Genomic DNA, 24484 nt, shown 5'->3' on the forward strand with positions numbered 1-24484 from the left:
TATACGTGACATTGTCGCCCGGCACTTCGATATTCCCAAGATTAGCCTGCTCTATTCATATCTCGATGGCAGACTTGTATTCAGTTGACGGCTCTCTATTGTCCAACTCTTTTCGCGAAACCGTTCTTGTCGAGCATGGCTGGCGAAGCGGCTTTATTCGGACATCCCGTCACGGCTTCTTAACAACGAGAGAAGCCCGGCAGTTTTCTGTATACCTAGATCTTGCTCTCTTCATTCGTGCAGCGACTTCGACGTTACAGCTGATGGGAGCGTATGAACACTACTCGCCCTCAAGAGATCGGACCATAACGGGGCTGGAGGCACCATGGCCTTGTTCGACGCATTCCATTACTGGGCAAGCTTGGGCTTGCACCTGAAAGCTGCTACGATCAGCTTCACGAGATCAAGATTCCTGTCCTTCTCGAAAACGGCGTTGACGACATCCTGATGCTTACGGAATTTGACTTGTTCTCGACGTGGCACATGGGCTTTTATACGAGTAAATGATCCAATTCTCGGGCTTGGCGGACCAATTCTTGGATTTCTAAGCATACTATTCAGGCCCTTAGGCGGGGTGTGTATGTTCAGGGGTTTACTGGTTTGGTTGTTATCGAGGGCTCGCTGGTGCCTGGACCATCGGTAAGGAAAAGAAGATAGGAATTACTTCGTCTTTGTAACTGGTTTGTCATGTACTCGTAATGGCTTGTTGCTTTACCCCATGGGACCTCAAGGCATGTCTATGGACAGCTTCCTGGGAGCCCACTATAGTCGGTTCGTGTTATTTGTAATATACATAGGTAGTTAGTCAATGATTCTCCACAAGACCTCTTATGCCCAAGCATCTAAGGTATAAGTTTTGCTGAATTGCCGCTCACTACCTAGGTAATGTGATTTGCCACATTGTAGTCCTACTTGTAGATTCTACGAGTCTAATACTCAAGATTCACAACTTCGAAGTGATGGTTGAATAACGAGCAACACTTGGGTACCCCTTTCACCCCTGTGCAGCGAACGGTAGAAACTGTCAAAATAGACACATGTGTCTTCATTGAAATCATACGCTTGCTGCCTGCTTGTAGCAATCTTGTCAACTCATAAGTCTTTCATTGCTTTGGGTCATTCTAAAATTCAGCATGCTTCAACCTCCTGGGGTATCCTTCGCGAGATTCAACCCTTATAGACACCATTTGCCGAATTGGGAAGTTGGTGTATCGACTCCACCAACCGTCACGACTCAAGATGCTGCTGGTTAAAGAGCAGCGTTGAGCTGAGCTGCTGATGGACCGTTGCCTCGAAACTGCAAATGGTGGTAGTCATGGAGGGTGGAAAGGATCTCCATGGAGGATGCGGGGGGGCAGCATGATCAGAATGGTAACCATCTGGGCTTCAAATAATGCATATGCGGAGGCTGATTAATTCTGAGGACAACTCTGTAATTCCGTGTCGAGGCATGCTCGTTGATGAGAACTTCTGGACAGAGTACATATATAAGTATCAGATGGAGCTTTCGCAATGTAGGAGAAGACTATGACCCATAGATCATTCACTCAGCACTTCATCACAAATTTCGTGACCATCGCAGTGACGGGAACAAAACTCTCAAGCTACTCAATATCAACCTTCAACAATCATGGCCAACAGCAACCTTCTCGTCCTCACAGGAGCAACCGGCTTCCTAGGCTCCAAAGTCCTCGTCTTGGCCCTCAAGGCAGGCTACAACGTCCGCATCGTCGTCCGATCCGCCTCCAAAGCCAACAAAGTCTTCAACGCGCCCTCCATCAAGGCCCTCAATCCCTCCGCAGAGCAGCTCTCGCATGTCCTCATTGAAAACATGGAAGTGCCCGGCGCCTTTGACGAAGCCCTCAAGGGAGCGACCCATGTCATCCACTGCGCCTCTCCCATCCCCAGCTTCGGCGGCGTGGCACCAACTCAAGAATACTACCACGAGTTCTTCATCCAGCCCGCTCGCCGAGTGACAATTGGGCTCCTTGAGAGCAGCCGCAAGGCCGGCACGGTCCGGCGCGTCGTCATCACCAGCTCTATTGTCGCCAATGTTCCCTACCAGTACTACCTCGGCCAAGGAGACGACAAGATCTTTACCGCCGAGACCCGCATCCCCGTCGACAAGGGGCCCTATGGCTCCGAGATGCAGGCCTACGCCGCCAGTAAGACTGCTGCTCTGAACGAGTCTGAGGCGTGGGTTGCGGAGAACAAGCCCGGTTTCGACCTGATCAGCATTCTCCCTGGCTGGATCTGGGGTGCTGACGAGCTGGCCACGACGCCACAAGACTTTGAGTCCAGCTCGACGAACTCTGTACTCCTTGCTTTTCTCCGAGGCTCGCAGTCCGAGGTTGCATCCCACGTCGGATCAGTGCTGATTGACGATTGCGCAAAGCTTCACATTCTGGCTCTGGATCCCAAGATTCCCGGCAACCAAGCCTTTCTCGCTGTAGCAGATGACATTAACGGGAAAGATTGGGAGGATGCCATCGACATCATCAAAAAGAACTACCCGGAAGCCATCGAGAAGGGACTTTTGAAGACGACTGGAAAGCAGCCGACCATTCGCATCCGCCTTGACGCCAAGAAGACGGAGGAAACGTTTGGTTTCAAGCTGGCTGGGTTTGACGAGCAGGTCAAGAGTTTGGTCAACCAGTATCTTGAGGTTATCAAGGCTTAAGGAATTTAGATCTGCCTGATAGAGTAGCTTTTTCAAGACTCCACACTTATCACAGCAAGTCCTCGAGAAACATTCGTTAATTCGCACATTGGCCTCATGACGTCTTTTAACAGGTATCTACATGCATGTCGCTATATACGTCCGCAGCACGATATTCTCCAGAGCGTGTCTACAACTTGGCAAACAGACCCTTTGTCGTTCCCTTGCCGAGCTGAACCAATGTGCTCTTGATCCGCATATATGCCTTGATGCCCTCGAAACCATTCTCGACGCCAATGCCACTCATCTTCCACCCACCTACGGGCATTTCGGCGGGAGATTCTCCCCAAGTGTTGATCCAGGTTATGCCGGCTTGTAGCTCCTTGACTACGCTCTGCGCCAAACCCACGTCTGTAGCCACAACGCCGGCAGCAAGTCCCGTCTCGGTGTCGTTTGCGCGGCGAATGAGCTCTGGCAGCCACTCCTCCTGAGACTTGCCCTGCGTCTTGTACGGTAATATGGCCATGACGGGCCCAAAGATCTCTTCGCGCACGATTCGCATGTCGTCGGTGCAATTGGTGAAGACAACGGGCGGGACCCAGTATCCGTCAGGTGTCGGTCTGTGCTTCTGGGCATCCACGGCACCGTCGTATAGAACCTTTGCCTTATCTGTCTCCTTGCCATGGCGGATGTACATGTTAACCTTGTCACGCTGAGCGGCGCTGACAACAGGGCCAAAGTTTGTCTTTTCGTCCTGGGGCAGACCCATGCGGATGCCCTCTCGGCAGCGCTTGACCACGGCCTCCTCCACGCGCGACAACAGCGTGTCAGGGACAAAGACTCGGGTGCCATTTGTGCAGACCTGGCCGGTGGAGAAGAAGTTGGCCGCCATGGCAACATCAGCTGCCTCGTCGACATCTGCGTCTGGGAGGACCAACAGCGGGCTCTTGCCGCCCAGCTCCATGGTGATGCTCTTCATGCCCTTGGCCGCCTCGCTGGCAACTTTGCTACCCGTGCTGATCTGGCCGGTGAAGCTGACCTTGGCGATACCCGGGTGGGCGACAAGGGGCGCTCCGACGCTGGGACCATCGCCGTAGACGACGTTGAAGACTCCGGGGGGAACGCCAGCCTCGATGTAGATCTCGGCTAATGTGTTTGCATGGAGAGGCGTCACCTCGCTCGGTTTGTATACCATGCAGTTTCCGGCGGCGAGGCAGGCGGCAGACTTCCACAGAGCAATCTGTATCGGATAGTTCCAGGCGCCAATGCCGGCACACACTCCCAGAGGCTCGTGGGTGGTGAGGATGTAGGCGTCCGGCCGTAGTGTCGTGTGCTGGCCGGGCTGGCTGTTGGCAATGAAGTGCGCGTAGTATTCCAGAACATCAGCTCCAGTCACGACATCAACCGTTGACGTCTCAGACCAAGCCTTGCCCGTGTCGAGCATCTCGGTGCGGGCCAGCGCGTCGTTTCGCTCTCTCAGGATGGCGGCAGCTCGAAGGAGAATGGATGCGCGCTTGGGAGCGGGCGTCTTGGACCATACAGGGAACGCTTTGGCGGCAGAAGATACGGCATCGTCGAGCTGTGAGGGCGTTGTGGTGTAGATGGTAGCCAGCGGTTTGGCGGTACTGGGATCGAGGGACTGAAAGGTGTGGGGTCCGGAGGATTGGGGCTGTGGCTTGCCGGAGTGGAAGGTATGAATTTCCCGTGAAAAGGTCATCTTGATGATCTTGAGAGACGTTTCAGTGCAATCAACCAGGAGGTCTGTCACGGCGCCTGATTGATGTCGTTTGGATGGCGATTTGGTGGTGGTGGTGGTGGTGAGAGAGAAAGTCTGGGAGGAGCTTGACGGTGACGTCGATCTTGTCTGCAACGGTACAGGCCCAGGAACGGGGAGCTCCGTCAACGGCACACTACCCAAGGTAGTACTTCACGAGTAATGCATACGATTATCTGTCAAGTGCTTCTCCCTCGAGTCCCCACAGTGGCCAGGGCAAGGCAACTTTTTTTCTAGTTGAGGAGGGGACAAATGATGGATCTGATGAGCGAGAATCAGCACGAGGAATCAGTCAAACAGTGTACAAATACTCCGTACTGCGAAGCACAACCTCGCGCCTCAAGGGACGCAGCAACAGAATGTCACTGTGGGGTGACAGAGACTGGGGCTTTCCAGTCTTGAGCGCCTCTTGTCTGGGGCTGAGAGACCGCCCCAAGTGCTACGGGTAGTTATACGACCGCTCAGACACGCTACTGTAGGCCGTGAGAGCGTTTACCTGCATCCGGAAAGCAGGCAGACGGCGGGCAACAGAGAAATTGCAAAACAGAGGCGAGGGACAGGTGGAAAAACCCGGGCTACGTCACCGATGGATCCTCGGGGACCGACAGGAGAGGGTATCCAGGTGAATCCCGGTCCGGCGGTGGAGTCTCCGAAATGCCTTGTTGTTGCTGAGCCGGCTCGGCTTAAGAGGAGGAGGCAGTAGTATTCGTAACATCTGCAGAACTCGCAAAGACTTGTCCTAGATGCGTGCGTCCTCGTATCACGACTCGAAGCCGTGGGTGGTAGAGCCTCCTAGGTGATATAGTATCAGGAATTGTAGTGACTGGCCAACGAAATGCTTGGCAGTCAGCAAAGATAAGGTGAGGTAGGAGTAGGAGTGGTCGGGTCGTCTGCAGGGCTGGTCCGAGATGGTTGCAGAGGAACAGAGGAGGGAGCTTTTCACCTTTCACCCTTGAGCAAGACTGGAACAACCATACTTGTACCGTACAGTATGTACTGGTGCTGACAAGGCGCTGTTGCATCTCATTCTCTATTCGGGTAGTTCAGCTGTGGTTGGGTTAAAAGAAACCTCGACAGCCACCGCAAGCAGCATCATCATTGCCCCGACTGGCAGCGAGACTCGATGCAAACGACACGCCAAGGTTGGAGGAATCGTCTCCCATACAGTGACGCCAAACTGTACAGGACGAGGTACAGTAGGTACTTTGGGTGGAGAGTCAGCCATCCCTCGCCCGTGTTAGCCAATCAGCACGCGCCTTACTGCCCGGATCAACCTAGCCCCGTCTCTTAGTCATGCTCCACTCCGCCCTCCTGCATCAGCTAAGCCTGGCCTCAAACTCGTCCGACGCCTCAAACCAGCCAAGATCATCGCCATCCTCGCCAGACCAACGGCTCGAAATGGCTTCAAAGCAGCATCAACACCGGCCTCTTCCCCGCAATTCGTGCCGACGGGCGAATGTCAGCTCTTGGCACACTGTGCTGCCAGCCCTGGATCCCTCGGACCAACTGCTGGAATGACCCTGAACGGCTTTGGATGGCAAGATGGACCACGATGCCTCTCGTGAAAGGGACTCGACTTTGACGTCATGGCCAACATGACACACTGTGCGGCAAAACGCCATTTCGCCCTCTCTCATTCGATTCTCCAATTTCTCCAGACGAAAAGAAAGGGAACCATGGCGCCGAAGTTTGGGGCTCGTTTTGACAGGAACCCTGACGATCGATCCTATTGGGTAAAATCGCGTGAGATCCTTCTTTGCTACCCTCTTTTCGCGCCTGGTATCAGCAATTGTCTCCATCGAGTACTACTAGGTAATAGTTGTCTCGCACCATCCCGTCAGGTCAGGAGAGGCTCACAGGACGTGTAACACACCCAAATCCGCCGAGTTCGTCTCCACCGCAGAACAATTGGAGAACGAGGCCATCCATGCTGCTCCATGACGCCTCTGGCGACTCCGGTGCCAGCCGTACCCCGTTAGCGGCCATGGCATCTTGTCCTTGAATATGCAAGGCAAGGTACCGCAGAGGCGGCTCTTGCGTTGAGGACCATGGCATGGCCAAGGGATATGCAGCTGAGGCTGACTCGCTTCGTCCAGCATGCTGATAAATATCGCCGCCTTCCCCCTTCCCGCGAGGTCGAGGGCCAAGATCCTTCTGGATGCAGACATTTCGCCGGTTACACCATAGTCCGGACGGATCAGGCCAAACTCTGTTCAAGCCCCTGGGCTGGCTTCTTCCATGTGATTAGAGGCTTTAAGAGAATCGTGGCGTTCAAAACCCATCTATACCTCCCTTAGTCAGGACAGGCTCTTCAACATCTCCCCGCCTTCCCGAGACACACACTCATCCACCTACTCCTCCATCCTCAGCAGCCTCGGGGACAACATGACTACCCGTTCTCTTCCCAGCAACGCCGGCTCTGCCTTCGACTACATCATCGTTGGTGGAGGCACTGCCGGCTGTGTGATTGCCTCCAGACTGTCCAGCTACTTGCCCGAGCGCCGGGTCCTCCTCATCGAGGCTGGTCCCTCAGATTTTAACCTCAACCATGTCCTCAACTTGCGAGAATGGCTGAGCCTGCTGGGCGGCGACCTGGACTACGACTACGGCACGACGGAGCAGCCCATGGGCAACAGCCATATTCGACACTCTCGCGCCAAGGTTCTCGGAGGATGCTCCTCGCACAATACCCTCATTTCCTTCCGTCCGTTCCGCTATGACATGGACCGCTGGGTGGCCCAGGGCTGTAAGGGCTGGACCTTTGAGAACGTCACCCGTCACATTGACAACCTCCGCAACACCTTCCAGCCCGTTCATGCACGCCATCGCAACCAGTTGTGCAAGGACTGGATTCAAGCCTGCGCCTCTGCTCTCAACGTTCCCATCATTGACGACTTCAACGCCGAAATTCGCGAAAAGGGCCAGCTCACCCAGGGTACGGGCTTCTTCAATGTGTCGTACAACCCGGACGATGGCCGGCGGAGCAGCGCGTCTGTCGCTTATATTCATCCCATCTTGCGCGGCGAGGAGCGACGGCCGAACCTCACCATCTTGACGGAGGCTCACGTCTCCAAGATCTTGGTCGAGAACGACGTGGCTAGCGGTATCATTGTTCATTTGGCTTCTGGCGAGAGAGTAGTGCTCAAGCCGCGGAAGGAAATCATCCTCTGTGCGGGTGCAGTGGACACGCCTCGCCTGATGCTTCATTCCGGCCTCGGCCCTCGCTCACAGCTGGAGGGCCTGGGAATTCCCGTGGTCAAGGACATTCCCGGTGTTGGCGAAAACCTGCTCGACCACCCCGAGACAATCATCATTTGGGAACTCAACAAGCCAGTGCCTCCCAACCAGACAACCATGGACTCGGATGCCGGTCTCTTCCTCCGTCGAGAGCCCACCAACGCCGCTGGTACTGACGGAAACGCGGCTGATATTATGATGCACTGCTACCAAATCCCCTTTACGCTCAACACTGAACGGCTGGGCTACCGCAGGATCCAGGATGGCTATGCCTTTTGCATGACGCCCAACATCCCCCGACCCAGATCCCGTGGCCGCCTCTACTTGACATCTGCGGACCCCGCGGTAAAGCCGGCGCTGGACTTCCGGTACTTCACCGACCCCGAAGGCTACGACGCCGCCACCTTTGTCGCCGGCATCAAGGCGGCTCGCAAAGTGGCCCAGCAAAGCCCCTTCAAGGAGTGGCTGAAGGAGGAGGTTGCGCCCGGCCCCAAGGTGCAGACGGACGAGGAGATTAGCGAATACGCTCGCCGCGTCGCCCATACCGTCTACCATCCTGCTGGGACCACCAAGATGGGCGACGTGACCAAGGACCAGGCCGCAGTCGTGGACCACGAGCTCAAGGTCCGTGGCATCAATAAGTTGCGTATTGCAGACGCTGGTGTCTTCCCAGAGATGCCTACCATCAACCCCATGCTTACGGTGCTGGCCATTGGTGAGCGAGCCGCCGAGCTAATTGCCATGGAGGAGGGCTGGAAGCCCAAGACGTCGAAGCTATAGACGAGATACCCGTATGCTTCACTGGCATCTAGATTTTCTTGACTATCTGGGTAAAATTTCGATAGAATGAGACGGCAAACCTGATATATATAGATATATATCTCCTCATGCTTGTTTAATGACAATAAATGCAAAAAGTCATACATGTTGAACCTTGTGTATTGTTGTATCTTGACGGTGCGTAATGGTACTTTGTCAACCAAGGGCCTTATTCGGGATCAATAATACTCTAGCAATTTCCTCGTCCTAACGCCTTTGCCAAACAAACTTGGGCTCTATCAATATCATGTCTTTTTCCCATTCCCAATCACCCAAGACGACGCCCACGCCGCCATCTCCGCGTCATCTTCATCATCATCCAACCCCTGTAGACACGAGACCATCTCGTCGACCAGTTTAACCGCGCCCTCATCAGATACTCGTAGTCGAGACCCGAATACTCCAAGATCCAGCCTTGTCCCATGGATCGAGGCTTCAATGTCGATTGCGGCCTGTATACATATATATCCATTAGCAATCTGATACGACATAGGGTGTTGGAGATCTCAACGGGGAAACTTACCGGGAACGCATCTCTGACGGTGTTCTTCGCCAAACAAACCTGGGATACTTCTTTCAACACTTCCTCCTCAGACTCGCCTTCTAAAAGGACTTCATTGTTGACATCCTCCCTTTCAACCGGCAACAGTTGCACTGACGTCGAATCACCGTCTTCTCCCCCAATAGAGGAGTCAGGGAGAGTTAAAAAGTTGAAGAAAGACGCCACCTTGACGCCCGTCCAAGCAGCAATCTCCCACAACCCAACATCGGCACGGCCCTCAGAAGCGATGAGATGAATATCTTCCTGTATCGCCTCGGCAATATCGAGAATCCCATCGTTGGATGCCAGTCGAACCCTCAGCGGAACGAGATTCAGCGTCGGAAACGTCAATGGAAGAGCCTCATCAGCCCGGTTTGCAAGATATATTCCAAACACGACAGTCTTGCTTCCATCATTGTGCTCGACACCCGTAAGCTCGTCCGAGGCCAGTATCTTGGCGTACGCTGCGAATAGCAGGGCCTGGAGGCTGATGCCTCTTCCTCTGGCTGCAGATTGAAGGTATTCAATATCTGGCACTGCAGCCTGCCGTAGATACGACACGCGTTGCTTCCCTGCCTTGGGCGAGGCGAAAGAGTCTTCGTCTGAGGAGCAGCCTTGCAAGTACGATATCCAGAAGCTTCTGCGTGATTGGCGAGAGTCTTCAAGTGTAGGCTGAATGCAATGTCTTGACCATTCTTCAAGTCCTTCTTCGACCACAGCACCTGTTCCCCTGAGACGCTGTGTAAAACGACTCAGCAATGCCGGAATACTGACTCCGTCGTAGAGCGCGTGGTGAATCTTGAGTCGCATCTCAATGTGGTTATCATCTCGCTTGACAGCATCAAATCGCACCATCGGCTTCATTGTAGTTGAATCACCAGCGCATCGATAGTCCGACTTGAGAATGACCTGAACGATAGGCTGCTGAGAAGAATCCGTCGTAACGAAAATGGTTCGCAGAATCGGCATTTCAGCAACAAGAGACTGCCATGCCGACTGTACCTGCTCAACGCTGACAGCCCCTTCAACGCGAAACCGGAATTGAGGATAAAAGACGTGCCCCTCGGCGTTCTGCCATGCACTGATCATGTAGACTTGCATAGGCAATGCCGGAAGAACCATCTCAACGTCACCTTCCGAAATGCCAACACTAGCCAGTAGATTCACGACGTCCATGTCCTTTGCAGCAGTCCACACTGCTTGCTTGGCCTGAATTGTGCTGCCGTTTGTTTGGATGCGAGTCGCAAGTCGTGCCATATGGGTGATGCTCGAAGCTCTGACGAAGTCTCTCGGGCTGAGATAGATGCCTTCCTTCCGTAACAGAGAAGACAACTTGATTGCGCTGATGGAGTCGAGGCCGAGATGGTAAAGATTGCTTTCGGGTCTGATGGACTTTGCGGCGATGTCCAACACGGAACCAAGGACTTTTCGGATCGCTGATACCATCTCGCCCAGCTCACCCTCCTCATGCTGTGTATCTGAGTGCGTCTCATCTACCTCGTCGACTTGGGCCGCATCTGTCGCCAGTGAAACGTGTGGCAATCCACCTATTGAAACACCGTCGTCATGGAAAGAAAGTATATCCCGATCCTCCGAGTCGACCAAGAACTCTAGAACGTGGTTCAGGTCTTGAATTAACTTTCCAGTCCCCTCGTCCGAAACATACCGCGACTGACAGGCAACTCTCCAAACAAGATCATCGCCAACAGCCTCAGCTTCAACGCTGACAGGATAATCCACCGCCGCTGCCCCATCTACAGACCTGAGGAGCGAATCCTCAGACGAGCTATAGGGAAACTTTTGCAGCATAAACAGCGTGTTGAATAACTCGCTGCTCGACACTTGCGCAGCCTTCTGGATCTTCCTCAAGGGATACGATTGATGATCCCTGACGTCCGCCATGCTAGCCTCGAGATACCGCAAGAAGGATGCAGAGCTTCCGTGCAGGATACAGCGAATTGCTACAGTGTTCATCGTCGGGAACATGATGTCCTCGGCGCCGTCGAAATCACGCCCGGACATGATGACGCCAAAAGTGACGTCCAGCTTTCCAACCCGATGAGCCAGCACAAGAGCCCAGCAGGCTTGCGTCAAGGACTGCAGACTGATGCTCTGTTTTTTGCAAAAGGACGATACTTCGGAGACGGACTTGTGTGCAGATCCTTCTCTCCGGTATAGTGTCTTCGTTTCTAGATCGTGATGCGGTGCTTCGGGGAGAATAGACGGCGTGACTCCGTCGAGATAACCTGCCCAAAAACGATCCGCGTCATCCGTAGCAGAGGCAAGCATCTTCCGAAGAAAGGGCTTTGCAGACGCTCGCGTTTGCATGTTGCCTTGATACGCCGCCTCCAGATCCCGATAGAACAGGCTAAGTGACCATCCATCGTACAGAGCATGCGCAATTGACACAAGCGCAAACATCTTTCCTCTGCAGGCTAGGAACCTCAGCTGGAACAGGGCCTCCAGTCCGCGGCCCTCTTTGGCAACTCTCTTTGCATCTTCAACAAGAGAGCGTAAGTCGTTCACAGCTTCCACGTCAAGTGTTTCGATGTTTCGGTTCCAGTGTTTCCGCACAACTTGGCAGTATCCCATCTCAAGCTGCAAATCATCCACCTCAAGGAACCCTGTCCGAAGGATCGGTGACCGCTCAATAACTTCAAGAAATGCTCTTCGCAGTTTCTCAATATCGGTTCCAGAAGTAACTTCGAGAAGATCGTGGTTAAAGTACCACTCAAAATCGGAGTGAATCATCTCTGCAACCATAGATTCTTGAAGAGGTGTCGGCGGTAGAACGGCCTCGATATTACTTGTGTCCAGCCCGACCTTGTCGACATACGCCCACAGCTTCTCCTCCGTTTCTTCAAAACACTTGTCAGTCGTCCCATTGACCAGTTCGCCGGATTGTTGTGCCTCGATGGAAGCGGCCATCTTTGCAATCGTTCGTTGGCGCATGATTTGAGAAGCTGGCAAAACAAGTCCCCTTTGCTTCAACCTGGCGGACAGCTGAATGACATCAATGCTATCCAAGCCAAGCTCAAGTATCGTCTGTGAGGCCGATATGCCGCAGGCATCGAGGCCTGAAATAGAAGCAATCGCATCTCTGATACCGAGAGCCTGTTCAGTCCACTCAAAGTCATGGCCATCAGCCTCGTCTTCAGGGGACTCAAATCCGTTTCGACCGTCTGGAAGAACGACGCCATTCTCTTCTGCGAATTTCGGGAACGGCGCATCCGCAGTCATGAGTCCGATATTTTCCTCCACCGCGTCCAGTATCTCCTGCAGCTTTGACTCATCCGCCACAAATCTCTGTGCAACAAGAGTCAGCTGAACATCGCCATTCAACAGCCTCTTCGCCTCCAAAGCCAATGGATAATCCGGGTTCAATGGCCCATCCTCGATCGTCCAAAGATCTTTATCGTCCTGTGCGGTCTGCTGCTGCACTTCAAAGACGAATAGATTGTCGAATAGCTGCCTTCCTCCAGAGCACCACTTCTGTATGCTCTTCAAGGGCACGTGTTGAAACGGCAAGATGCTCGTGCTAAATTCGCTGCATTTGTGAATCAGAGATGCCCAAGACTGGCCACTCAGAGTCTTGTTGAAGAAAGGCAAAGTGTTGAAGAGCGGGCCGATTGTACTTTCAACACCAGGAAGGTCGATCGATCTTCCGGACAACACCAGTCCAATTGCTAGCCCATATGAGTAGTGTTTCTGCAGCGCAGAAATCCATAGCGCCATGATAACGGGCTGCAGCGTGACCTTGTGGTTCCTTCGAGCGTCCTCCAGTACGCTGCCCTGAAGAACCCGAGTTTGTGAGACAGCCCGTTCGTTAGACGAAGAAAGCTGCAGAATGGAGGAGCCGGTCCAGCCTTGGAGATGGGTCTCCCAGAAGCCTCGACAGTCATCATGTCGCCATAATGGGCCATGAGTCAATGCCTCTATAAACGACGGAGAAGGCGCCATTGGCTTGCCCCGGTAGTTGGACTTGAGCTGCCGTAACATCAACTCGAAGCTATTGCCGTCGTAAATTGCATGAAAGATGTGAATAACCAGCTTCTTGGAGTTGGGTCCCTTGATATAGATCGCCTCAAGAGGCGCCGTGATGTGTTCGTTGTTTAGCCGCACCCACTTCTCCCAACGACTGTCCAAGAAAGCTTTGGCATCGTCGTCGCTCTGCACAGCTTGCTCGATCCACCGCGGCTCCTGGTTGTTCAAGGCGACTTGGATGTAGCCCTCCGTTGTCTTGACAAAAGCCGTTCGCAGGATAGCCTCAGAGATGACCAACTTTGTCCACGCAGCTTTGACTTGCTGCTCTGCAACATCGCCATTCAGATCCAGCTCAAACGAGTTAAAGTAAGTCCCTTGAATCTCACCCGTCACAGACTTGGATATGATTCCCTGCTGAAGTGGAGAACACGGCGCAATATACTCAATATCTCCGGGTCCAATATGTAGAGCGCTGCAGGCAAATGCGCGGTGCCGATGGTGGTACGCCTGTATCATCTGCTGGGCCTCTTTCACCCGACTGTCCTTGATGGACGAAGACAGCTTCTCGAAGAGAGCCGTGGTGAGGTCAGCAACCACTGGATTTTGCAGTAGGATAGCCGGTGAGCATGCTGCAAATCCTCCCTTTTTGAAAGCTGTAGATAGTTGCAGGGCGCTGATTGAGTCCACTCCCAGGTCAAAGATGCTCGTCTCTGCCTCAATCATATCCGGGCTAACACCCGTAAAGTCGGACAGAATCTTGACCACCTTCTGACTAGTCTCGCCGTTGACGGCTCGAATGGAAGCCTTTGGTGCAGTGAGGTCCATAAGCTGCTCATGCGATAGACCATTGAAGAGCTTTTTTAGCTCCTTTGCCTCGACTTTGTTGTTGGGAGAAAGCGGGATGAATGGCAAAAGCAAGAAATACGTCGGAATCATGTATCCCGGAAGCTTCGCTCGACAAGCGTCTCTAGCTTTGGCACCCAGTTGCGTGTCATCCGCCAATGGCGTCAAGACAGCCTGCCTCTGCTGCTCGCCCACCAAGAAGGATACGAGAACATCTCTGCCGCCGGATGAGTGTTTGATGACCACCGTCGCGACGTCCTTGATCTCCGGAACGCCAGTGCGTATGACATGGTTGATTTCGCCAATCTCAAGACGTTGTCCTCGTAGCTTGACTTGATCGTCTGCTCGGCCTAGAAAGTCAAAGCATCCATCATGCAGTATCCGTACGAGGTCACCCGTTCGATAGATTCTCTCGCCAAATTCCGAAAGCGTCGGAAATCTCTCCTCTGTAAGCTCCGGACGATTGAGGTACCCCTTGCCAACCAATCTTCCAGAAACACAGAGCTCTCCAACAGCGCCTCGCAACACGGGAACCTCCGTCCCCTTGCGGAACACGTATGAACCTACATTGAGGAACTGCTTCCCGATATTGCTCGGCCTTCCGTTGACGGGCACTCGCTGGTACATTGTCACTCCGATTGTGGCTTCTGTTGGACCGTACGCATTGTAGATGACTGCTTTTGGTCCCCAAGCATCCAGTATCTCTTGCTTGAGCTGCTCGCCGCCAGTGATGAAGACGCCTTTGCATAGGCCAGGTACTTCATCTGGATGCGTAAGACGCGCCAAACTTGGTGTGAGATCAATGTGCGTAATCTCGAGGTTGTTGATGGAAGCAATCAGGTCATCGAGGATAACATCTCTTGGTGCGGCAACAACGGTAATTCCCACCGACCAGCTCCAATACTGCTCCAATACCGAGACGTCGAAATGGAGAGCGGCAAACTGCAGCCATCTTGAGTCGTCGCTCCAGTGCCCTTTGAATAGTTCCTGGAAAGCCATCATTGCCTGCACGCTGTTGTCGTGCGTGATCTCACATCCTTTGGGAGTTCCCGTTGTGCCAGACGTGTAGAGGCAATAACAAGTCGCTTCAGGCGTGAAGTCAGCACCCAGATCTCGCTTCTCGGCCGACAACAGCTTCACGGACTCAAGGTCAACATGTACAACCTTGACGTCTGTCTCAAAGTCGATGAAGCCCCCAGTAGCTGTCAGCAAGCAAGGGGCCTGTGAGTCCCTCAGAATGAACTCCTTTCTGTCCCGAGGAGCACTTGGGTCAAGTGCCACAAAAGCACACCCAGCTTTGAGGATGCCAAGAATAGAAAGGTACGCTTCTGGGCACTTGTCAAAGTGTATCGCCACGATGCTCCCTACCGCAGCAACAGCTTTCAGCAAATTGGCAATCTTGTTGCCCATCTCGTCGAGTTCGGCATATGTCCATGCCTGCTTTACGGGACGCGAGCCGTCAAATCTGCTAACAAACTCCAGCGCAAGATCATTCGGGTGAGAAACAGCTCTTGTTTCCACGAACTGGTGTAAGAACTGCACCGGTGCAGGCAGCTCTGGCGATAAAGGCGGCGTTATCGCATAAAGATCAGGCTTCAGTCGATAGATGCCATCCTCATCGCCGTCAGGCTTGGTAGCAATGTGGACCATCATGGCATCGAATTGCCGAAGTAGTAATTCAGCTTGCTCACTCGGCAAGATATCGCTGAAGAATGTGAGGCAAAGTAGGATCTCGTCATCAACTGTCGGCTTGACTTCGAGCGACACCGGATAATCGACAGCCGCATCATCCTTCACGAGCTTCCAGTGCTTTCCAAGGCCAGACCCTTTCTCCAGCTTCTGATAAACCAGAAGCGTATCAAAGACAGGCGTCGCAGGATGACCCAACCATTTCTGGATCTGTGCCAGAGGAGTGTATTGATATCGATAGACATCTGCATTATAAGCCATCATAGATCGAGTCAGCCGACCATTCGACGGTTGATTCGAAGCAATGACGGGAACGGTGTTCATGCAAGGAAGCGGCGCATTCCTCGTCTCATCCGTATCTCTGCCGGACAGGATCACTCCAAACACGACAGAGTCCTCGCCCAGATACGACGAAAGAATGCGTGCCCAAGCAGCCTGGATGACTGCCTGTATGGTGACGCCTTGATGCTTGGTGGCCGATTGAATATCAGATAGCGTCGCGGCTGATCTGATCTCATGAGATTTCATGGTTCTGACATCCTCCCGAAGCGGTGTCATGATGGGGAAAGTGTTCACTACTGTCAATTCGGCCTTTTCTTTCCAGAACTCCTGGGCAGCACTTTGATCGCTGAGACTCTTGGTGAGAATCTCACTCAGTGCGGGCTCAATGGTCCGGACGTGGGTCAAATTCCGTCCATCCAAGAGCAAGGAGAGGTCGCCCAGCAGCTGATCCAGCGAATGCGCATCGTATAGAGCATGGTGTATGAGAAGGTTCATCATGAGTCCACCTTCGGTTTCGCCGATCGAAACCCTCCACGGTGGTAGATGGAGATTGTCAAGTATCGCTGCTGCTTCCTTTTCCTTCCAGCCTTGTACTTCATCTTGCGATGCCAACTTGGACAAGAACTTGGTCACTTCAAAGTCTCCTAAAGCCTGATACCTCAACATCGCAAACGAGCTGTGTCGATGATGCACCGCGATGAATCCCGTACGAAGCATGGGATGGTTCCTCTCCAGAGCTTTCCATGCCGCAACCAAGTCGTCTTCCGAAAAGGTGTCATCAACAGCATATGACAGCAAATTGAGATAGTTGTTCCCCTTTGACTGGATGAACGACACCAACATCGCGCACTGGAGCGGTGTGCTAGGAAGAATCGCTTCCACAACGGCGGTACCCGGCGCCTTGTCAACAACCTGCGAAGATACCTTTTTAGAAAACTTGTCGAAATCAAAGACAGGCCTTGTTTCCTCTTGTTTTGACGCCGCAGCTATCCTGTCTGCCAGTCTCGCACAAGTTTGGCATTCAATGACATCGGAGGCAGACACCGCGAATCCCTCTCGTCGAAGCATCGATGCCACCTGGACTGCGTTGATACTGTCCAAACCGAGCTGGAAGATGCTCGTTTCCGGGAAAATCTTCTCTATCGAAACCTTGGAGAGACTTGAAAAAACCTGTCGAATCTGTTTCTGCTGCTCGGTCCATTCCGCATCATTCTGAGAAGGCTCATCTGATGTTGCTGTCGCTTGTCTCTCCACAGTAATAGCACTTAAAGTAGACAGTTGCGCAGGATGGAGATGGCTTCTATCAGGTAAGGCCGAAGAAGGATGGTCCAGAGTGTATCGGAAGAAGTACATAAAGACCCTGGCAAGAACAGACGCGATATCATCACTGACAACGTTTTTGTCGTAGTGCATATTGACAGTGAGCGAGTCCAAGCCGGAATGAGGAACAATTTCGCAGACGATCGGAATATCCATTTCTCCCTCATCTTCTTCAAGCGTCCATATCTCAGCATCCATATCCTGCAAGGGACTCTGAAGCAGCAACAGAGTATCAAAGAGTCTTCGGCCCTCCTTTGTAACAAGTTTCTGAACCATCTTTAAAGGCGTGAATTGATACCGTTGGACACCAGAATTGAGGTCCTGGAAAGACTTGGCAAGATCAATGTTGCGAGAAGCAGAGGAGACATCCTTTCTCACCGCAATCGTGTTGAAGCATGGAGCAACCAATCTGTCGATACCTTCAATGTCCAGAGTGCGGCCACTCATGACAAGTCCGAAACAAACATCGGTGGTATCTGAGCACACAGTGAGAGCATCGGCCCAGGCTGCTTGGCACACAGAGAGCAGCGATATTCCAAGAGCTCGTAGACGAGTCTTGGCCTCAATATATGACATATCCATCTTCTGTTGGTGTGTGCGCTGAAGAATTTGACTCTTTGAAGGCTGTTGAAAAAGACTGAAGGGCTCGTATCCTCGGAAGTGATCCCTCCAATACTTCTCAGTGTCTGCAGGTAGGTTAAGCGCTTCGCGTAAAAAGGTTGAGTAAGAGACTGGTGGGGGTAACTGTTGGCCGTGTGCCAGCGCTTCTACCTCCCTCCAGAGGTTCTCCATTGCCACGCCATCATAGAGCGCATGATGACATATCAAAGACACGAAAGTCGATTCTTCTTGTCGTATGATGGCGAAAGAGAGAGGCGGGATTTTCGTATCCAAGGGATCAGGTAGGCCAGTCAAATGCTCATGAACGGCTTCACTGACAGGAGTCGTACCGACAGTGAACTCCTTCCAAAGGTTGGTCCAACCTTCGAGGATAACTTGCGCGATAGGATACTTTGTACTATCAGTAGTGACAAAGCATGTACTGAGAATGGCATGACGTCGTGTCATCTCATCCCAGTATCCCCTCATCTCGTCCACGGACACATGCAGCCGCAGAAGAATCCTGTTGTAGTAGCTGCCCTGTCCCTGAGACAACATGGCTTCCTGTAGAGGAGAGCACGGTAAGATCTCTGTAACAGAGTAAGCTTCACATCCAAAGCTTTCCCGAACCTGACTGATGAAAGAATCGGAAAAGAAGGATACTGTCTCCTTCTGGCTCCCCAACACAGGTCTCTCTTGCAAGAAGCGTGCAAGTTGTGCCACAGACGAATTCTGCAGAATTGCTGATATAGGCACTCGATGCTCCAGCTCAGCGCTGAGGCTGCGAGAAACTCCAATTGCCGATATCGAGTCCAAGCCGATGGTTGGGAATGGGGTCCATCGACCAATATCAGACCGAGGCACGTTCAGCGACCTTGCAATGACTTCCGCGATCATTGTTTCCTTTGTGCTCCACTCAGCATCATCTTGCCCCGTTACAGTGCCTGACACAGTCTCGAGATACTCTTGGGGGAGAGCCTCAAAGCAAGACTGTAGCTTACGCCGGTCGACCTTGCCACTAGAAGTAAGGGGTATTCGAGAGACCGGTATCAGATACGATGGTATCATATATGAAGGTAGTTTGGACGACAGGGCAGCAAACAGAGAACGATGAGTCTCGGAATCGGGCGTTGCTGTCGTAAACTCCGCGTCGGCTAGCCCTTGTTCAAACGTATAGAAGGAAGCAAGCTGGTGACCAGCCTCAACATTTCGTTGCACCAACGTGGTAATCGCAGCGTGTACCAACGGGTGAGAGGTAATCACGCTGTTGACCTCACCAGCCTCAATTCTCTGACCCTTGAGCTTGAGTTGATCGTCGATGCGGCCAAGTATGAGGAGCGACTTGTCTGGCAGCATTCTCCCCATATCACCGGATCGATAGATAAGGCCGTATTCGGGGTGATTGATGAACTTTTCCGCCGTCAGATTTGGCATGTTAAGATACCCATCAGCCACCTGTTCCCCTCCGAAGCAGAACTCGCCTATCCAGCCAATTGGCACAGTTGACAGGTTGTCAGGGTAGAGCACAAAGACCGACGTGTTGGGAAAACACCAGCCGAGGTGCTCGATGTACTCCCCGCGCTTCATTCTTTTGACACTGCAAATATTCGTCGTCTCCGAAGGTCCATATCCCTGCCACAGCAATTCTCCCCAGGCATCAAGAACCGATAGAGTCATCGGCTCTCCAGCGGTGACCAGAAACTCAACACTGGGCACATTCTTGGGGTCAATCAGTGATGCCACGGTAGGCGTCAAGCTCAAATGCGTGATGCCGAACTGTCGAATAGAATGCTCCAGATCTTCGAACAAGTCGTCGTTGGTAGCGGCACAGAGACACATGCCGGCGTGCCAAGCAAAGAAGATCTCAAACACGGATACGTCGAATGCTTGCGAACAGGCCTGTAAGAGCCGAGAAGGAAATTGTTGGGCGCTGGGGTATATGGATGCGAGGTATGTGATGTTGCTGACAATGTTTTTCTGACTGACGGCGACGCCCTTTGGGACTCCTGTTGTTCCCGAGGTGTATATGACATAGGCCAGTCTTGACATGTCGACTGGCATGTTCAAGTTGTGGCTCTCGAAACGGTCTGTTGGAGCAGATTCGACGTCCAGGTACTGGACATCAGGTACATCCTGAAGCGATCTTAAAGAAGCCGTATCCACCACGCAGTGCTTAATTTTTGCTGATCGAAAAATGTCCTTCACTCGCTCGACGGGTGTAGATGGTAGCAGAGGCAGGTATGCACATCTGGCCTTGACAATACCGAGGATTGAAGCGTAGAGAAGAGGAGACTTTTGCATGACGATAGCAATGACCTGGCCAGGTTCAGCACCTGAATCGAGCAGGAAGCGAGCAATTTGATTGGAAAGCTGATTGAGCGATTCGTAGGACATTGTATCCGCCACCAAGGGAACTTCTGCAAGCGATCTGCTAAAGCATACGGCATCTGCGTCCGGCGTTTTCGCAGCCGCAGCTTCGAACAGAGTAGCGAGATCTGCCTCGTCTTGCAGCCATTCCGGTTCTGTGTTTGCAATAGATGGCTGAATCGTAACGGCGTCCTTCATCGTTCGAACCGTCTCTTGAGGGCGATCGACAATGAGCCGACAAAGTTCCCCTATCTGCTCAACCAAACCCTCAACGACATCTGATGGGAACCAATCAGTATGGTACGTCGCTTGGATTGAATAACCAGCATCGTTTGGTTCCACCTCCAACAATAGCTTCGTTTCCAGGCGATCGAGATGTCGGACTTCACGAAGAGCTGCGTCTTTTCGACTCTTCGTATACAATGACTCTTGGTAGACGAATAACACGTCGTATAAGCTCTCAGCCGCCTGCAGTCTTGAAAGCTTCTTGATGTCAGATAATGGCAGTATGCAGTGCTCCATGATTCTGCGATTACTCTCGTTGATGTTTCGCAGTACATCGGACATTGTAGCAGAGTCATCGACATCCACCCGGAGTGGAAGCGATGCAATGGCCGGTCCAACAATCTCAGCAACATTCTTGACGGGGATCGTTCGCCCGGAAGTTACTGAGCCCAGCAGAACATCCGAGGTACCCACGATGCTGCCCCAAAGGAGTGCAAGGGCCGCTTGGAAGTAGACTTGAGCACCGTATCCCGTCTTTTCAAAAGCATCTCTGATAGGTGTGGTGACATCCAACTGCGCGCGGGCAGATAAGATTTCGTTCAACTCAGCTGGTCGGGCACTCAGCTTCGGCCGACTTGGCTTATTCCAATCAGCAAGATATTCAGCCCAGAATGATCTTGTAGTGTCCAACTGATTTCTCGGGATGTTGCTCAAATAATTCAGCAGACTTGAAAACTGTGGCCGTTCAGGCAATGTCCTTCCAGCTAGTATGTCGGTCAACTCCGAGAAGATAATGTCCATAGACCAGCCGTCGTATATGGCATGATGGATGTGCATCAGCACCCGCGGGTCTTTACCATGTTCAGCCTGCCGAATTTGGATGCGAAGCGGCCGAAGCAGCGCGTCGTCCGCCGATAGCTCCGGCTGACGGAACTGTTCGACAACCTCTACTTGATCGGATCGCAGTGACTTGAACACTGGTGATACAAAGCTACCTTGCCAGGCGACAAAGCCCGCCCGCAGGATGTCCCTTCGCCGTGCAAGTGCATGGAAGGCATCACATATGGCCTCCGTTGAAATTCCAGGGTTCGCCTCTAGTTCGATCTCGTTCCAGTACGCTTCCGGTCGATGAGCTGTTTCTGATAACATCGCCACTTGAAGAGGGCTGCATGACAGCACATTTTCAACATGCTCAGCGTCGATCTGTAGCGCATGGTTGGCTTCTGCTATTGAGCTCAGGCAGTCCCTCAAGTGGACATCAACCGATGCGTTTTCAAAAGTAGTGGCGGGTGCAAGAGGTCGTAACGTAGAGCACAGTTGTCTTATTGTCCGCATTCTCAGCAGCTCCGCCACGCTCGCGTCAAATCCTGACGACCGAAGCGCGGATGCCAGTTTGATGGCAACGAGGGAGTCTATTCCAGCAGAAGCAAGCGTCATGTCATGTTTCGCCTCTAGCCCCAAAGTGTCCGATATAACGCTCAGGGCTCTCCTCTCCGCCTCAGACAGGCCGGTTGAAGTTGAAGCGTCCCTTTGCCCAGAAGCTTTCCTCTCCAGGAATTCCGCTTTCAGCCTCTTGGTGTCGACTTTTCCACTCGGCAGTCGAGGGAACTCGTCCACCAGCACGATCTCTCCGGGTATCATAAACTGGGGAAGCCAGCTTCGACAGTGGTCCATGATCGAGTCTTCAGTAACTTCGGCGTCCGCAACGCAAAACACCACAAGAATAGAGTCAACGACCGCCCCAACTGCTAGGTGGCAGCCAGGCGTCTTCAACACAGCAGCCTGCACCTCGCCCAGCTCAAGCCGCTGGCCGCGAAGCTTTACCTGGCCTTCGGATAGCCGTCCATAGATCTCTATCGTGCCATCGTGAATAATGCGCGCCTTGTCTCCGGTCCGGTAGATGGTGCCATAAGGTGAGGGTATGAAGGAGGAAGCCGTCTGCTCTGGTCGGTTAATGTATCCATCGGCAAGCTGGTGCCCTCCAACTGCAAGTTCTCCGATCTCTCCTTTGGGCAGAATATTGACGGTTTTACTTGTTTCCGCAGATTCTGCAGGCTCAATTATGAAGCATGAGACGGTACGAAGCGGCACGCCAATGTTTCTTACTGAAGAACTAGTCGTGAACGCTTCTTGAACAGTGCTACGGTATCAGCGTGTCAGAGATGACCAATCCGAAAGGAAGTCTTCATTGATAAGGATATATACTGACCAGTGAATTGTAGCTTCTGTTGGCCCGTACATGGCCCACAAGAGACTCTTTCTCTCCTCATCCCCCCCAAATTCTCGAACCACTGCCTCATTCAACATCTCGCCAATAGTCAACAGCAACCGCAGCGTCGGGACATTCTCCCTTTTCCGCAGCAAGCTGGCGGCAACAGTTGGCGTCAGCTCGCAAGCATCCACCTCCATCTTCGAAATGACTCCCGGCAAGTCGTTGAGCATCTCTTTTCGGTCGACGCTGATCAACGTGCTTCCCCGAAAGAGTGGGAAGAAGATCTCAAAGACCGAGACATCAAAGGTCGGCGCGGCAAACTGGAGGAAACGAGAAAACGCTGGTACATGCTGGTCATGGGCAAGCAATGCCTGTGTTACTGCAGAGTGAGAGATGCCAACTCCCTTGGGAACTCCTGTTGAACCGGATGTATACATGACGTATGCCAAATCCCTGGTGCTGGGAGCACGGCAGCCAGGAGAGCCTGCGTCGAGACGTGTCTCTTTCTCGTCTTCATCAACTAGAAGGACCTTTACGGCGCTTTGTGAAGGTATATTGGAGGCCAGCTCCGAGGACGCCACGATAACACCGGCAGAGACATCGTTGAGGATAAAATTGACGCGGTCAGGGGGGGCGTCCACGTTGAGTGGGCAAAATGCACCTCCAGCTTTCAGGATAGCTAACAAGGCTATATATAAGTGTGGCGACTGGTGAACCAGGACCGGAACCACAAAGTGATTTTTGGCTTCACCCACTGCATGACATATACGGCGTGAAAGGGCGTCTGCCGCATCATGAAGCTGGCGATAGGATAACGTGACACGGTTACCTCGGCCTAGATACTCGAGAGCTATTGAATCATCCGGTTCTCTGATAAGGTGGTGGAGGAGATCCGGGCCGGGTAGTTCTGTTGGGTGCGGGTTAAGCACGGATAGGTCATCGAGTTTCTCCATGGTGTCTTTGTATGGTATGTGTGTTAGGTGTGAGTGAGTGTGTGAGTATGTGCGTATGTGTGCGTGCGCGCGTCTGCATGCAAAGAGTGTCCAAGGAAGCAGGCCATATGCCACGTCTGCCAACCAAAGTGCTCGATGCCCACAACCACGGCAGCCACAAGAATCCCCGGGCAGTTATCAAGGCACAATCTACCTAGTAGCTGAAAATGTTTTCATCACGTCGATCCATACCCATGCGAAATAGCCTCACGTTCGTTGGTCACCCGAAATTGCACCCTCTCCACGCGCCATTTAGCCAAGCTCTGAAAACCACGCGACTGTTGCGAAGGAAGATGCCGCGACGGGGACAAATGTCGAAACTGTGTGAGACAGCGTCGTCAATGAATTGCCATGTCGATGATTCGTCGATGAAGCTCCCCAGGGCGGCTCGTGATGATTGCGTCGATGGAGGTGCGTCTCAATCGTGCATGGGCTGGGGCGGAAGCCAGCCTCTCAGAGGAGGGCAATTGGTCAGCAAGGCGTAAGGAGAGTGCGCGACCACCAATCGTTGTCGTCAGTTTGCGACACAGAGGGAACCATCTGCTTCCATGCCTGATGGGCGGCGGCTGGGAAGCACTCGTTCGTCTCGCGTACACGCACCTACTAAGGTAAGGTAGCAGTAGTATGTAGTTGGTGCGGATAGCAGTTCCTGGATGTGCAGCTTTAGCCTTATTGGAGCAGGATCCGGAGTTCGGCTGCGTGTAAGGCCTCGCTTGGGCTGAAGGTTGGGGGAGTGCTGCTGTTTGTCGTAGAAGTGACGACGGCGTCACGGTAGTCGGCCTTTAGCCAGTGTCAAGACGAAGAAAAGAGCGTAGAGGGATGTGAGATGCTTGCAGTGTGTTATTGAGTGATGTGAGAGACAAAGTGAAAAGTGAAAAGTGAGAAAGCAACAGGCAAGCGTCAACACCAAGACAAAGATCCCTCAAACTCAAAACAGGCC

General features: G+C 52.7%; 4 protein-coding genes across 4 annotated transcripts; 2 read left to right on the forward strand and 2 right to left on the reverse strand.

Annotated features, from left to right (window-relative positions):
• Positions 1-1630: 1630 nt before the first annotated feature.
• Positions 1631-2680, forward strand: TRIREDRAFT_69950 (uncharacterized protein; the record flags this gene model as incomplete). The annotated part of the gene is made up of 1 exon (XM_006969322.1): positions 1631-2680. The coding sequence occupies one exon, from the start codon at positions 1631-1633 to the stop codon at positions 2678-2680; it is 1050 nt and encodes a 349-aa protein (XP_006969384.1).
• A 90-nt stretch (positions 2681-2770) lies between these two features.
• Positions 2771-4577, reverse strand: TRIREDRAFT_52375 (uncharacterized protein). The gene has a single exon (XM_006969347.1). The coding sequence runs from the start codon at positions 4374-4376 to the stop codon at positions 2850-2852; it is 1527 nt and encodes a 508-aa protein (XP_006969409.1). The 5' UTR covers positions 4377-4577; the 3' UTR covers positions 2771-2849.
• A 2241-nt stretch (positions 4578-6818) lies between these two features.
• On the forward strand, positions 6819-8450 carry TRIREDRAFT_23367 (choline oxidase; the record flags this gene model as incomplete). The annotated part of the gene is made up of 1 exon (XM_006969311.1): positions 6819-8450. One exon carries the CDS (start codon positions 6819-6821, stop codon positions 8448-8450), a length of 1632 nt encoding a protein of 543 aa, XP_006969373.1.
• Positions 8451-8734: 284 nt separating this feature from the next.
• Positions 8735-23505, reverse strand: TRIREDRAFT_69946 (non-ribosomal peptide synthetase, siderophore synthesis; the record flags this gene model as incomplete). The annotated part of the gene is made up of 3 exons (XM_006969348.1): positions 8735-8941; positions 9013-22480; positions 22550-23505. The coding sequence occupies 3 exons, from the start codon at positions 23503-23505 to the stop codon at positions 8735-8737; spliced, it is 14631 nt and encodes a 4876-aa protein (XP_006969410.1).
• Positions 23506-24484: the final 979 nt, after the last annotated feature.

The sequence above is a fragment of the Trichoderma reesei genome, assembly GCF_000167675.1.
Source record: "Trichoderma reesei QM6a unplaced genomic scaffold TRIREscaffold_31, whole genome shotgun sequence".
Lineage (NCBI taxonomy): Eukaryota > Fungi > Ascomycota > Sordariomycetes > Hypocreales > Hypocreaceae > Trichoderma > Trichoderma reesei.

Coding starts and splice junctions, on each gene's coding strand:
- TRIREDRAFT_52375 (XM_006969347.1), bottom strand. CDS start 4,376: ATGACCTTTTCACGGGAAATTCATACCTTCCACTCCGGCAAGCCACAG.